The following is a 15,917-nucleotide window of genomic DNA, read 5'->3' as shown; positions in this document are numbered from 1 at the left end:
CTATACGCTTCCTTTCATTCACCAATTTCTTCCTTTCTATTTGGGTGAAATTAATCAGTCAATGTAACATGATGGCTTTTAAAGGAGACTGGATGTATTTCCAGAGATTAAGCCTATCACGCCTGCTAACTGTGTTGGCTTTATGCGGTACTGGATTTTGCAAAGGTGCCTTGTTGGTCAAAGTAAAAAGGATGCTGGGCTAGAAAAGTCTTTAGCCCTCTTAACCTTTTACTTAATTTGTCCTATTTCTAGGTTGATCAATTCCCAGACAACTTTGTGTGGTTACTTGTTCAGTTATGGCAGGGAAAAAAATTACCTGAGAATTGCTATATCCATACTGATCAACAAGCATCCAAATCTCTGAATGGTGTTTAAAAGCTAAGTATAATATTTCTATTTGATTAAAATGTTTAGCAGATTTTCTACTTCTTTGTCTTTTGAAAAACTTGAGAGGATATGTTTCACTACAGACTCTGGAGTTGCTTTACAAAAGGGACAATTGATCTGTATGTGTAGATTATAGACACCAATAGATAATGTATCTGTATGTAAAAATCCAGGATAAGAAATCTTTTAAGATTTACATGACCAATCATTTATGAGTAGCTGCTTTTATTTTGAGGAAAACAAGTACATTCTGTACCATTTGAATGGCAGGAAGTTGTGATAAAGATTGTTCTTTATTCTTTTTTCTTTTGTATATAAAGAAAAGTGAAACCTGAATATCTTTCCTGAACATTAAAAAAATGGAGAATTAGGGGCCAAAACTATGGGCTGTTGACGTATGGGTTAGAAATAGGAGAAAATTATAATCCAAACAACATAGGTAAGGTTGAAATCAACACAGAAAAATGACTACAACTGAACATATAATAAAAGCTAAGCTCAATTGTCACTAATGGTACATTAGCAATGTGCTGTTATCACTCTTGTAGTTAAAATTACTATGAATATCGTTGTAATGTTCTAATGTTAATTCTTGAGTGTTTTGTAGCTAAAATGGCAAAATAAATAAAGATAAGCAAAGAAAGTAACCAAAGCTGTTACACCAAATCATATAACTTTCAGCAGGCATAGGTCATGAGGTGATAAAATAAGGGGCTCCTCTCTTAATCTCCAAGATTATTTTTTTTTATTATTTGTTCTTAACCCACCTTTATTGTTTTTTACAAATAACTCAAGGTAGCAAACATATCCACCAACACAACTTTCTCCTCCTATTTTCTCCACAACAACAACAACCGTGGGAAGTAGGTTGGGTTGCAAGAGAGAGTGAATGGTCCAAGGTCATAAGGCGGGACTTGAATTCACGGTCTCTTGCTTTCTAGCCTAGACCAAATTGGCTTGTGTTATCATTTTACAGCAGTGTTTCTCAACCTTGACAATTTTAAGGCATGTGGACTTCAACTCCCAGAATTCCACAGCCAGCAATGCTGGCTGTGGAATTCTGGGAGTTGAAGTCCACATGCCTTAAAATTGTCAAGGTTGAGAAACACTGTTTTACAGCAATATGTTGAATGATACAGATAGTCCTCACTTACTAATTGCCTCTTTTAAAGACTGTTGGAAGTTATGATGGTATTAAAAAAACCCTTACTTTTGCAACCAATCCTCACATTTTATGATTGTCACAGCATCACATAGTCACCTGATCATCACTTGTGTGTTTCCCAACTGGCTTCCAACAAGCAGAGTTAACAGAATGCACTGAAGGAAAATGCAAGCCGTAAGCAACGTTGTAAGGCTGCCACGGTAATGTGATTTTTCACTTAGTGACTGTGCACTTAACAACACAATTGCTGGTCCCAACGGGTGAGGACTACCTGTAATTCTTTGAGCAGAATATTCCTATAAGCTTTTTGTAATTATTTATGTATTTGTAAATAAGTTATTGTGGGGAAGCTGAATGGTACTTTAAAAATACACCAAGCAAACCTGCAAACCTGTAATACTTTTTTAAATTTCAGCATTAACAGCAAGTCAACAAAACAGAAGGAAAATCAGCCATCTGACTAATATAGAATATTCACAACATTTTACCTCATATTTAGGAATGACAAAAGTGAACTATACTTTGCCTAGAAACAAATAATGGGATAATACTGGCAGAGGTACATATTTTAGTTCCCACTGATTGTAAGAAGACGATCTAAACTTTACTTTCTTGGTTCTAAACTTTGATTTCAAGAAATGTACTTAACTACTGTTGTTTATACCCCAGTATCTCCATATGCTTCAGTAACGCCGCTTCCAGTTTGATAAGAAGCTTCCTACTATCTTGTTCTTAAACTCTCACTCTGAAATCCTAACACTTTAGACAGCAGGGAAAGCTTCCTTAACTTGACAGGAATTGGTATGAGAAACAGAATTAGCAATCCTCCTTCCTCCTTCCCCACTTCCAATTTTGGCCTTTGCTCAACTTCAGTACCAGTGATGGATACAAGGCAGAACCAGTGATATAAGGGTGTTGCAAGAGGGGGTGGGACCTTTGGACCATGTTCCTAGCCTGCTAATCTTTTTTGTACTAGGAGAACCGTTACTTTTATGCCCAAATTAGGTCTACTGGAGGTGTGGCACACTCACCTGAACACATTAAAAATAATTTTAAAATTGTGCCACTGAATTTCAAGATCATAATTTGGTGTGGGTTCAGATACCATTAAAAATGGGTACATGGAGCTGCAACTGTGTGGCACACCCTGGCTTTCTGGAAAAGCCATTAGGCCATCACTAAAGCATAGAAATGGGGACATTAGATATGGAACATGGAGTAACATTATGTTTATGTCCATTCTTTGTTTTTATCTGTGTGACTAAACCTGCCTTTGGAAGGATGCCATAGCGACATTAATGAGGGAGATCCAGGATCTCTCCTAACCCCTTATATTACATCCCATCCAATTTTGGGCTATTCAAGTGAGACTAAAAGTGGGAATGAAGGTTTACCTGCCAGGAATACAGATCAGCTTGTTCCACAGAAGCTATCATAGATTAATAGAATGATGTTTCTCTTGTGATTTCTTGCTACCTCTGGATAATGGAAAAACTCATGCTGCCAACCTGATCATTTTATTTTAAATGTACTTTATCTTGTAGCTGTGTCCTGTTTTCTCCCAGATGGCACATCAATCAAAACATAGCTTCACAGATTTTATTTTCAGCCTCGCAGTTAGTGTATTACTATGGTGCTCAAATATAAGCTTATTGTAGCATGTGATAAAAAAGACTATTTGCAATATCAAAATATTAACCTGAAATAGCACTATGGGAGAAAAGCAAGAAAGGATTAGGGATTTAAGTCCTTCAACTTAATAAACTCTGACCACACAATAGTGTACAAAGAACCTTCTAAATGATTTATAAACTCCTAAAGCAACAGTAGTTTATTACACATATTCCACTCTTCCATTAGGCAGTCCAGCGGGGCGTACAAGGCTTCCCTGATCAAGACCACTGCCAAGGACAGACCTACAGCTTGGTAAGGGCATAACGGACTCTAAAGCAATAACATATAAGTAACAGCAATTCTTTCTGCACATACATAAGAGCATCCTATTGTAGCTGATAAAGACCAGTTGTAATTTTCTCTCTGTCTGTCTCTCTCTCTGATTCAAAAAAGGCACAACTCTACTGCAGTAAGGTAGAATAATAACAGCTTTGTGTCCTACCCTTTTCTAAACAAAGGTGAAGTGAGGTTAGTTTGAGTTTCCCTCTTCCATAGGACTGTACAATCTTTTCTGCATTTCCCCTTTTGATGGCTTGCTCATTCCTTCTCTACTGTACATCCAAAGTCAACTCTACATACTGTTACGCCAACTGTATCCCAAGTTTTAATCAACAAAATATACAAGAGTTAAGGGGAAATTAAACCCTCCCATTTCCATACTGAAACATCTGCATCAATTACCTGCTGTTTCCAAAGACTCCTTTCAAGACACAGTAGTTACCGTGTTTCCCCAAAAATAAGACCAGGTCTTATATTAATTTTTGCTCCAAAAGATGCATTAGGTCTTATTTTCGGGGAAATACGGTACTAAATGCATCTGTCTGGCTGACCATCTTAACTCGGGCTTATTTTTGGGGTGGGGCTTATATTACGAGCATCCTGAAAAATCATGCTAGGGCTTATTTTCCGGTTGGGTCTTATTTTGGGGAAAACACTGCAGTTAAAGGCTTGACTAATAAACGGTTTGATTATGAGCCTATCTTAGATCTTCACAGAGACAGGACAGATCGTTTTGAGGTTTGCCTTGCTTGCTGAGGTCCTCTTTTTTTTTTGAATATGTGAAAAAATATTTTCTCTGGTCTTGCTTCCAAAGTGCATGGTCACAGTCATGTCCTTTTTTTTTTTTTTTAATCTGCACGGCTTTTATTTGTAACTTCTTCGAAACTGTGATTTCCTTCACCTCTTTTACTTTAATAAAGTCAAGATACCTTTATCATCCATCCGGTTGGATTGTTTTAATCGTTTTTTGCTACCTTTCATACTTTTTGCTGGTTTCTGGTTTTGTTTGCCATTTGTGCATCCCCTTAAAGAGTTCTCATTGTACTATTCAGTACTTCCAGTGAGAGTCATTCAAGTAATTCATTATGTGAATAAAAATGGTGGCTGTTGTTGATATGGTTTCATAAAGCTCTCTCCAAAGAATGATTCGTATTTAAAGGCCATTATAGAGCTTCTCGGTTAAAGCAGAAGGGAGCACTCTCTCAAGAGAAGATAATAATCTTCTGGGTTCTCTATTATATTTTCAAATGTAATGCCTTTAGAAATTCTCCCAAGGCTTTTTTAAAGTTTTTAAGCCTTAAACTTAAGTATATATTTACTTTTTAGCTATAGGAATCCAAGGAACCAACCCTTTTGATTTGATTTCTTTTTAGTTCCCAACTCTATTATTCTAATAAAGTATTTTGTAGAAAGGAAAATAAAGCTCTTCTTAAGCAATTATAAAGTACACTTAACATCTGAAAATAGAGAGGTCAGTGTATTTACACGGGCATGTTAACATTAGAGGTAAATGGGCTTACTGAACTGAATAATATGACAGAAGCTACTGAGTTTTATAAAAGGATAATGAGTGGTTCACTGGAACTAGATGTCAACAAATGAACTTAATATTTTTTTGCTTTAAGACAATACAAAGACAATGCAGTCAAGGGTGAAAGGAATGTGCACACAACTAACAGATGGAATACTCTTCTATGGAATAAAGTAGGGGAAAATATTTTTGTGATATTTAACATGTCAGAGCACACAGTCCTATCACGTGCGACAACCCAGGAGCAGACACAGAAAACAGTGGTTTGTAACAAATGGTGGTTTATCTACAATATCTACAATGCTATACAAGTATCACTAGGAACAATATACATACACGTGCTACGAGCAGAATCCAACAAACAGCAAATACAGCAGGAAAAGGAAAAGAAGAAAAGACACACTAGCAGAGCCTCCCCTTTTTTACACAGGCTCTTAAAGAGAAAACAGCCAAAGACCCTGCTGACTCATTCCCATCATTGCATCAGCTGGTCAGCTCTTAAATCATCACCTTGACATAACAAGTACAAACAATTCTATTTTTCTTCCATAGTATTTTATCGTCCCATAAATATCTGCATTTTGCTCTCGCTAAATATAATTTTCTATTATACTTCTTCACAACTGTGCTCACTAAGTAACTGCAATGCCCCACATATAGACACGATCAATGTTTGTTTTTGTGTTATAAATATTTTATAGCTGATTTGTCTGTTAAATACACAAAAACTGAGGAAAGCTGATTTCGGCACACTTGACTAACTGTACAAGGCATTTTGTGTGCCATGACTGGGATAGGCCAAATGTGGCATGTCAGTCAGAACCAGGAAGTAAATGAAATGGAATGTAAATGAAATTCCAGTCATGAACATCCATCCGTTTTCCCGTGTTCTGCCTCTGATGCTGCAGCTCCTATGCATCTGATTGTCTCTTCCTCTCCTGAATCTGATCAGAGCTCCTTCATTTACTGTTTCAGATAATAATCATCTATGTTAGAACACAGACAAACCAGTTTCTAATATGTTTTAAACTCTATAGATATTTCTCAAAGAATATGGAATTTGCTATACCTATTAAGAAGAACTTTTAGTCTATGTGTGAGCCTTCAATTCAGTCTTGACTCCTGACAAGCGACTAGACAAGTCTACAGTTTTCTCAGCAAGATTTTTGAAAGTGGTTTGCAGTGACTTCTTTCCTAACACTGAGAGAGAAGAAATACCCCAATTCACTCAGCTGGCTTCATACCAAAAATGGGATTAGAACTCAGTCTCCTGGTTTCTAGCTAGCTGCCTTAACCACTAGATCAAATTGGCTCTTGTGAATGACTGTAGATAATGGAAAATATTTGAGTTTTGTCTATATGTAGTGAAATGAGGTGGTAAATACAAAGGATTAATGTATATATAGACCAGTAAAATTTTAAATTACAGGAATATACTGTACTATACCTTCTGAGATTTAGATTGGCCAATTATATACCAGACTGCCTATTAGAATTATATTCTTATTGCACAATCTGAGCACATTTACACAGAAGTAGTCCTACTACGGTCAATGGGATTTACTTGATGGTAAGAGTATATATAGAATGATAGACATGAGCTCTGGTTTTAAGCATTCTTTGTATTTTGGGGCATGTAGAGAACTGGGAATGTTTGGAGGATATTAGAATAGTAGTATCTGGTTTACATTTGCAGAAGTTTCTACAGTTTCTCTCTGCCCTTCTTATACTTTAAAATTGTAGCGTGGATCATGTCCTAAATCAATCTTTCATAACCAGTTATCCTCCAGTTGTGTTGGAATCACTTTTGTAATTCTTAGTCAGGCAAAGATGGACATTCTAAGAGTTGAACCTTGTGGAGGGAGTAACAGCCTGGAAAATGATGCTTTTAGTAATAAATATGTACATTGTTATACTTTTGTTTTTACAGCATACTTTAACCCCCCTCTTAATAGTGAGGTAATTGTTCATGTTTGAGTACATATTTTAAAACAACATAAATGGGAATTGGTTCAAATGAAAATGTGAAACAATTTTACAAACTTGCTGTAATAACAAAATCCCATTCTAGTAGACTGAATAGACAATGTAAAGCTTTATGCAATCTTACTGAATAAGCAATGAGTTGACATTACTTTTTAATAAGGCAGACCACTTTTTCCAACAAAAATTACACTGCTAAACAGCTAGTATTCATCTAATTCTCTCAGATATGACAGTAGCGTACTTTGGTGAATTAAACACATGACACTGGGTCAACAAAGATTGTGGTTTTTCTTGCTTGCCTGACTTTATGATAACCAGAAACATACCAATATTAGAAGCCTGCAATGTTTGTAAACACACAGAAAAGCATTTGCTATATAGTTTACACTCATACACATATACATGCAAATAAATGTACCAGGGATAAAATAACCTAAGCTTCCACTTCATAACAAGCCTCTTTCAACATTTGAACATTACTTCCAGCCTTGCTTGATCAGGTTGGATTGGAAGACTATGCAGACAATTCCAATTTTTCTGAAATGTGTATTTGTTTATATGCATACTATTTGTTTGTTTGTTTAGTATTTTTAGAAATAACTTAAAGCAGCAAACATACCTAATATTCCTTCCTCCTCTTATTTTCCCCACAACAACTATGTGAGGTGGGGTTTGGGCTGACGGAGAGTGAATGGCCCCAAATCACCTAGCCACTTTTATGCTTAAATTGGGATTAGAACTGAAAAACTGCTGTTTTCTAGCCTAGTCCCTGAACCACAAGACTAAACTGGTTCTTTTTGGTTCTACTGTTACATTTCACTGTCATATTATATCCTTCTTATATATTGTAAGTATTATTTTCTCTTTGTTAAAGAAGACTCCTTTTTTCCACAGCTATTTTTACTCCCTGTCTTAATATACAGTACTTGATCTCTATGGATACAATATTAAAGGCAACAAAAGCTATATAGAGAATCAGAGGAATTGTGATAAATTCTTGCCTCTATCTGCTGGCAAGTGGGTTGAGTGAATTAGATCTCACATTTAGACACAGCTTTGAAAAACCTCTTATGGAAGAGCAATAGGAGTTATTGGATATGGAACCACAGTTCATTTGCTTATTTACTCCCTCTGTCTACCCATACACATAGACACAGTGGTGGGATTCAGCCAGTTCGCACCACTTCAGCAGAACCGGTAGCTAATTTTTTGTTGCCCAGGCCCAGAACGGACTTCCGGAAGTGGCATCCACACAGAGAACTGGTTGTTCACATATTTGAATCCCACCACTGCATAGACACCATATTCATGCAGGAATACAGATCGTTTCTTTGTCCTTCTTACTCAAGAGACACCTTGTTGTTCTCCCTTCCTTCCCCCCTTACTGTCACTAATGGTTGCAAATACAGGTAATCCTCGACATACAAGAGTTCATTTACGTTCAAAGTTACAGTGGGATTGAAAATAGTGTCTTATGACTGTTTTCCACACTTATGACTGTGGTCATGTGATCAAAATTTGGATGCTTGGCAGCTGGCTCCTATTCATGACGGGGTCATGTGATCACCTTCTGTGACCTTCTGACAAGCAAAACCAATGGGGAAGCCAGATTCACTTAACAACTGTGTTACTAACTTAACAACACAGTGATTCACTTAACAAGTGTGGCAAAAAAGGTCGTAAAATGGAGCAAAACTCACTTAAACGTTTCATTTAACAACAGAAATGTTGGGCTCAATTGTGGTCATAAGTCGAGGACTATCTGTTTACTGGGTGTTGCTGGGTCCATGTCATAAGGGAAGCTGGAAGATTGATATATACCAGTGGTGGCGAACCTATGGCACGGGTGCCAGAGGCGGCACTCAGAGCCCTCTCTGTGGGCACACGTGCCGTCGCCCCACTCCTAGGCCTTCAGCTGGGTTTTATAAAACCTTTTTGCTTTAGGCTTCTGCCGCCATGTGCAAAAAAAAAAAAAAGGTTCAATCAATCAGTCAATTTCAACTTCTTGCGGAAAAAAAAATCCTGCAAAAGTTGGAATTGATTGATTGAACTTTTTAGTCCCACCCACTCTGCCGTTACCACTGCAGCCATGCCCATCCAATGGGCATGCCCACCCAATGGGCCACACCCAGCCAATGGGCCACACCCACCTGGCACCCGACGATGCATAAGTGGTTTTGGGTTGCAGTTTGGGCACTCGGTCTCTAAAAGGTTCGCCATCACTGATATATACTGTATCTATTTCCTGCTAATCATTGCAGCAAGCAAAGCACTGTAATCAGCTGACTATCAATATCATATTTTCTGGATCTGACAGCTGATTTGGCATATGACTATAGGCCCAGTAATGCAAAATAAAGACAGGGTGCTGATCGCAGGGAGCTCCTCAACACTTTTACAGTGGCCTTTTTGTTTGGGTAAATTAGTCATATCTTTTAGGGGAAACTTTACAAGGGTGTAGAAATATGATAGTGCTCTTCAAATTCATGAAAAGACATCACACAAAATATGATTAAAACCATTTTACATCTTTCCGGAATACAGGACATAGAATAATGGATTTAAATTACAGGAAACCAGATTTTTTTTTTCATTTAAACTTTCTTCATTTGTGTTCATAATGGTAAATTCTGTGAGCATTCTAAGCTTCTTGAGATTTTCCCAAAAAATGTTTTTGTAACATGAACAGAAAGACCTCTTTTTCTGGCCTTTGCAGGCCCTTTGACCAAAACTCCACAGTAGGCATAAAGCCCAGCTCTTGAGAATTCCCTCCTCAGTCTCTGTATCTCATGTAGCTCTATCAATTTTGTAACTTCTGAACTTCTAGAAAGGTTAGGCATTGCTGTTAGTTATTAAAAAGTTGTGTATCCTCTGATTAATATAAATGATGTTTCTTTTTCCAAAGTTGCTAATAACTATTTCGGGCAGATTCTACACAGAACATATTCCCTACTTAATTTTATGTTGATATTCCATGCAATTTCCTTGCCATATAGCTATGTCCATCACTAAATTGCCCTCCTACTTGACAGCATTGTTTCAGAATGACAAGATGAGAAATTTCTACTATACATGTACAGTAGAATTTGGTATATTTATATATGTATGTATGTGTATGTATATGTATGCTTGCTTGCATCCTCCTATAGATTAATATTCTGTTCAACCCTAACAGTTTTAATAAATTTCATTCATGCTCATTGGTTTTAAAAATAAGTGAAAAATAATTGAGGCTGTAGTAGAATGTAGATCAATTTATACTAACAGAAAGTAACATATACAGGAATAAAGAGAGAAATGTAGGTGGAACTCCTATTATATCCCACAACTCCTACAATTATATTTGACTTTGTTTAATTGCCCATAAAATTGGGGCTTTAAAATCAGTCTGTTTGAAATTTAGAAAATTGAATATCTTGGAAGAGTAAATAATACAATGCTCTATAGATGGAAAACATCAATAAAATGGGCCAAAAATAGCTTTTTGGTTTTCAATTTGAAATCAGTAGAAGATGGATACAACAGAACTATATAGATGAATAATAAACCAAATTAGATGGATGGACAAATTAAGTACTTTTTATCTTTAAAATATTTTATTCATTGCAATAAGTATCAACATTTAATTATTGCATTTTCATGAAATGTTGCTTATGCAAATAAATAATTGCTTTACCTGCTTGGTCTTTAAGTATTTTTGATATAACAACAGGCACTTTGTGCTCAGCACCACCCTGAAAGAGATTATAAAAATAAAATTTGTTTTATGCACTATAAGTTAGAAAACAATATAATTATAAAATTATGCATACCTTTATACTTAAGCCCAAGCCGCCAACTGGTTGTCTACGAAGTTTAACGGTTCTGTGCTTTAAAAAATGGTAGAAAAAATAAATTTAGGTGAAAATACAATATTAGATGTATGCTTAAGAAATTTATCAATATACTTTAGTTTATACAAATACTTGATTCAGAAAGGAGAGAAATATGGCATTTAATCAATACTAGTCTCAGTATACCAAAAGAGTTTTCTGGATTATTGATCGGTCAAAGGCGATGGTGTGGTGGTCTGCAAGCTAGATGAGAGATTCTAACTTGAGCATGGCTGTTGTAAAACTGGACTTTGGTTACGCTACACATTGGCCAAAGCACCCAAAACTGACTGGTGTCATGTCCTTCCATTTATCAAGGAATTTGCATGTATAGCAGGTATGATTATGGCCAACAATCCAGTCTATTCTTCTTATATCTTACTAAAAAAAAGTTATATAAAACCCTCTGTTGACCAAAACTATGAAGGGCAAAGGAGGTCAACATATATGAATTTGTTTGGTAACAATCATACCTTATTAAATTGCTATGTTTATAGAGTGGTGTGAGTCAATTGTTAAATTCTGGGGAATTCCGCAAACCAAATGACAGCAAAGCTGAACTACTAAATAATGCCAAGTGTGTTGATTACCTGTTCTGGGGATAGCAACATGGCAGCAGCAATGAAGATGGCAAACATTTACCAGTGCACCACTGATTTTATTCAACTGTTGTGACCCATCGGGAGTCATCTTTCTTAACACCTGACCACACCTGGAATACTGCATCCAATTTTGGTCACCATGTTACAAAAAAGATGTTGAGACTTTGGAAAAAGTGCAAAGAAGAGCAACTAAGATGATTACAGGCCTGGAGATAAAAACATATGAAGAATGGTTGCAGGATTTGGGTTTGGCCAATCTAGAGAAAAGAAGGACTAGGGGGACATGATAGCAATATTCCAGTATTTGAGAGATTGCCACAAAGAGGAGGGGGTCAATTTATTTTTCAAAGCACCAGAGGGAAGGACAAGAAATTATGGATGGAAACTAATCTGTCAAGCTGTCCTATTTGAGCTCCAAGGAGAGAAGCAACCTGGAATTAAGGAGAAACTTTCTAACAGTGAAGACAATTAACCACTGGAAGAGCTTGCCGTCAGAAGTTGTGGATGCTTCATCACTGGAGATTTTTTAAGAAGAGACTGGACAGTCACTTGTCTGAAATTGCTTGAGCAGGGGGTTGGACTAGAAGACCTCCAGCTTCCAGCTCTATTCTTTAATTCTGATTCTGAATCAATTAAGGCTATTCAACATGGGTGGCCATATATGTCTTTTAAATACATAAATGGATAATTATGATGTAAGAGAAGTAAATGGCAAAAAAATAACACTGACTAAAAGGAAAGAAAGAAAATATATACAATGCACATATACAAAATGAACAAATGGTGGAAAGAGATACAGATCTGAATGAAAGGTCTGATTTTACAGAATAGAATTAATAAATAAAGGAAGAAAAGCAAAGCAGTGAAAGCAAACAAAGAAAAAAATTAAAGGGTTTGAAAAAAGTATGAACTGGTGTCATCTAGACAGTTGTGCATGCTTATGAAAGTAGGAATTCATACATTTATGAGAATTTTATATTATGCCCCGGTAAATGGCAAAAATGAAAGAAACCAGGGATGAGGTTTTTGAAAAAAAGAAGAAAGTGAACAGGTGACATGAATAGATGGGAAACGAAAAGGGACTAGACAAGAGAGCATGGGCAAAGATATCTGGCTATTCAGAAACCGAAAAATGAAAGGGAATGTTGACTTTACTAATTTCAGTAATTATCTGCTTAGAAACATTTGTCTCTATGCATACACATGGAAAAGGAAGGCACAGGAAAGCATAGCTCATTTTATTGCTTATGATGAAAAATCGAGGAAAATTAGTGAAATTAATATTGTCCAAACATGCACTTCCCCGTCTTAGTTTTGCCTCTACTGCTTGCACTAACTCTGTAACTTGAAAAGTTACTCTTTGTCTTGCTGGAGTTTTACTATCAACAAGTATTACATGTGTCCCCAATTTTTTCACCCTTCTCCCTAAACCTCCAATAAGTTATTCTTGATATGCTCCCCCTTCCAGCTCCCTTGCTCAAGAGGAAAGCTGCAGGGTTATTTGACAAACTTTGTTTCAAGTGCTGCTACTTAATGCCAAGTCTACCAGCAAATCTGTTCTCATCCATAATTGGATTGTGGATGACTGAGCAGACCTGACTTGCATCATCAAACCTGAGTGGGCGAAGAGGGGAACCCAACATTGCAACTGGGTTCACTTGATGAGATCCTCAAAGAGAGAGACGGGTTATTTAAAGAAAAAAGGTAGTGTATGAATTGATTATACTTGGTGGAATCAAGAATAGTTTGTAAGGATAGAAAAGGATGGAGAAGTACAGTGAACAATGGTAGAAATTAATTTTACTTTCTTTTTTTCTGATGTTATTAATCTTTTTTTCCTTATTATTTCTTACTTATTTGCATTTGCGTCATGTTTCTCCAAAAATGAATAGGATGCTAGGTATGTCTGTATGCTAAAGGGAAAGAATTATATTCTCTGTCCTGTGTTTGAACTATAGAATGTTTTATAACAGAAAATGCTGTTCAAGTACTTGTCTACTGAAGGTTTTTGTTTTTTTTTTGATGCTCTTGTGGGAAGTTAACCCAGAGAAGGAAATATTAAAAAGGCAGAAAGAAAGATATTGTTCACCAAAAGGATTTTTAAAAGCATTTTCTGAAAAGCAGAAACCAAACCTGGCCTCATCTCTTTGCCCAGGGCAGTAGTTAGTCTTATACATATGCAGATGTGGAACCATCAGAAAGTTTGGAGCCAGGGATCTCAAGACANCTATCCCAAGCAGGGCTGGGAGGGGGGTATAAAAAGACCTCCTGCCCATGTGCTCACTCTTTTTCCTCTCCTCTGCTGCTTCTTGCAAGACCATCTGTCTTCTGCAATAAACTGTAACCTTCTTCCCAAAGCAGTTGCCATGTTTGCTTATTTATTCCCGGCTTGGATGAACCAGGATGAAGACTTACCTTCTAACACTCTATTGAGAGTTCAAACTGTTTCTCTATTCACAAAGTTGAATGGGAGCTTAATATATCATTCAGAGACATTAAATATGATATGCCAAGCACGTCTCATTAAAAGAGAAAGACTTGTGATATGAATACTAGGGTAACACAGAAGCGTCAATTTGATGAATGCATTTTTTTCTTAAACATTTTTCTTGGCCTTAAACTGTTGAAGAATTAAAAATGCAGATATTGTTTCCAATGAAAACTCATACTTGACTCTTTCTACTTGCAATCTTTTACACACCGGATTTAAGTTTTTAGTCTAGATCAGTCTTCTACCACTTCCAGTTGACTGTTCTCCAGTGAACTGGTGTTCTTTTCATTTAATCCATTTCTTATGGCTAATTGCTTAGTATTTTTTGAAGAAAATATATGCAATAAAAATCGTTATGGACTATTCCCATACAATCTAGTTCATGTATAATAGCATCTTGCATTTTTGAGACTTTATTCATCCTCAATTTTCTTGAAATTTGACATAATAATAGAAGATGAAGTGATTCATTTTATTTATTGACATTAAATATCATATAATTTAGCAAAATGCTGAGTCCAGTTCTACCCACAATGCCATTTCTCATCACTAAGAACAGACACCGTTAGTTAGATCAAGATTATTTTTAATACAGCAGATGAGACATATTCCTCAGAAGTTCCCTGAGGCTGGCTCCAGCACAAGTCCAAAAGGTGTTTTGTGCTATTTGTGCTTTTTAGAAGTTTGCAAACCATTTTTAGAAGTTTATTTTGTTTCCAAGGAACTTCCATAAGTCTAACTAATTATATAGATACTTGTGCCAAGTTTAATACACTTCATACGATGTTATACAGGTGAACTTGCATTCATATAATTGGACAAGCCATTGTGCTCTTCCCTTTTGCGTGTCGTCAAAGGGGTAGAATTTATTTGTAGGATGTGATGGCTACAAAGGGCAATAGGCAGAAACTTTGAACATTGGAACAACATTGTAACCCATCTCATTGCATATGAAAAGAAATGGACAAGATCAGCTTAGAAAAACAATTCTTTAAATTTTAAATAATATTTTGATTTTACATTGACAAAGCAAGGACCACTATGCATAATCAGTTCTGTACCATGTATTCACTTATAAAACAAGAAACATATCGATATAATTATGTTCTCTTGGATCATAGTCAACTTTTTTCCAACATCAGACTCCTATGAAATCAGTGATTTTTTCATACAAAGCAAAAACATCTATAAATCTCCTGTATATAAAAAAATTTGGAGACTGTCCATCACCGTCACAGAGCAACTCTGAGCAGTCTACAATTAAAACATTTTAAATAATTTTGTTGTATATTTAGAGCTAACCACTTGTTTCTTTTTTACAATGAATAATGATTTTTGTAATTGAAGAAACATTTTTGAAGGCTGTTAAATAATATCTTATTTTTCAGTTTGTGTATTCCTTGACCAGAGTCCTTTAGATTGGTGCTTTCTAAACTTTTTTCATCTCAGAATACCTCCCACTTTTAAAAATTATGGAGGACCCCACAAACTTTTCCTTTGTATTGGTTATATTTATTGATATTTACCATATTAAAGATTAAAACTGAAACATTCACTGCTTCTACTGCTTCTCATGATTATTTGATGGGATTTTAATACTGTATTATTGTTTCAACATAGGCGGACTAATTTAAAAAACACTGCTTCTGACTATTCAGATGAGAACCATAAAGGATGTCAGATCAGTCAGATTGATCAGTCTTTATGAAACTACATAGCCATGTGTCAATGTCTGAATAAGAAGAATGCTTGTGTAGATGGTGGGACTGGATGATACCTGATGATTTACTACTGTCATATCCCAAAATCAGTACAATCAATTCTAAAGATGCAGCCTGATCCTTGCCATAGCAGAATTTGGAGCCCATATATAAATTTTCCACACACACACACACACACACACACACACACACACACACACACACACACA

The 15,917-nt window shown here is 36.1% G+C and overlaps 1 protein-coding gene across 1 annotated transcript in view; it reads right to left on the bottom strand.

The window, feature by feature from the left end:
* Window positions 1-15,917, bottom strand: part of SNTG2 (syntrophin gamma 2) — a 214,003-nt gene that overhangs the window by 113,913 nt on the left and 84,173 nt on the right. Inside the window, exons 5-6 of the mRNA XM_015816873.1 lie at window positions 10,835-10,891; window positions 10,699-10,756 (exon numbers count right to left, since the gene is read on the bottom strand). Coding sequence (XP_015672359.1) covers window positions 10,699-10,756; window positions 10,835-10,891 — 115 coding nt within the window. The remainder of the gene's footprint in view (window positions 1-10,698; window positions 10,757-10,834; window positions 10,892-15,917) is intronic.

This window comes from Protobothrops mucrosquamatus, unplaced genomic scaffold (assembly GCF_001527695.2).
Source record: "Protobothrops mucrosquamatus isolate PMUCROS unplaced genomic scaffold, P.Mucros_1.0 scaffold515, whole genome shotgun sequence".
NCBI lineage: Eukaryota > Metazoa > Chordata > Lepidosauria > Squamata > Viperidae > Protobothrops > Protobothrops mucrosquamatus.
Note: the sequence above shows the minus strand (reverse complement) of the source record. Positions and strands in the feature narration are given on the sequence as shown.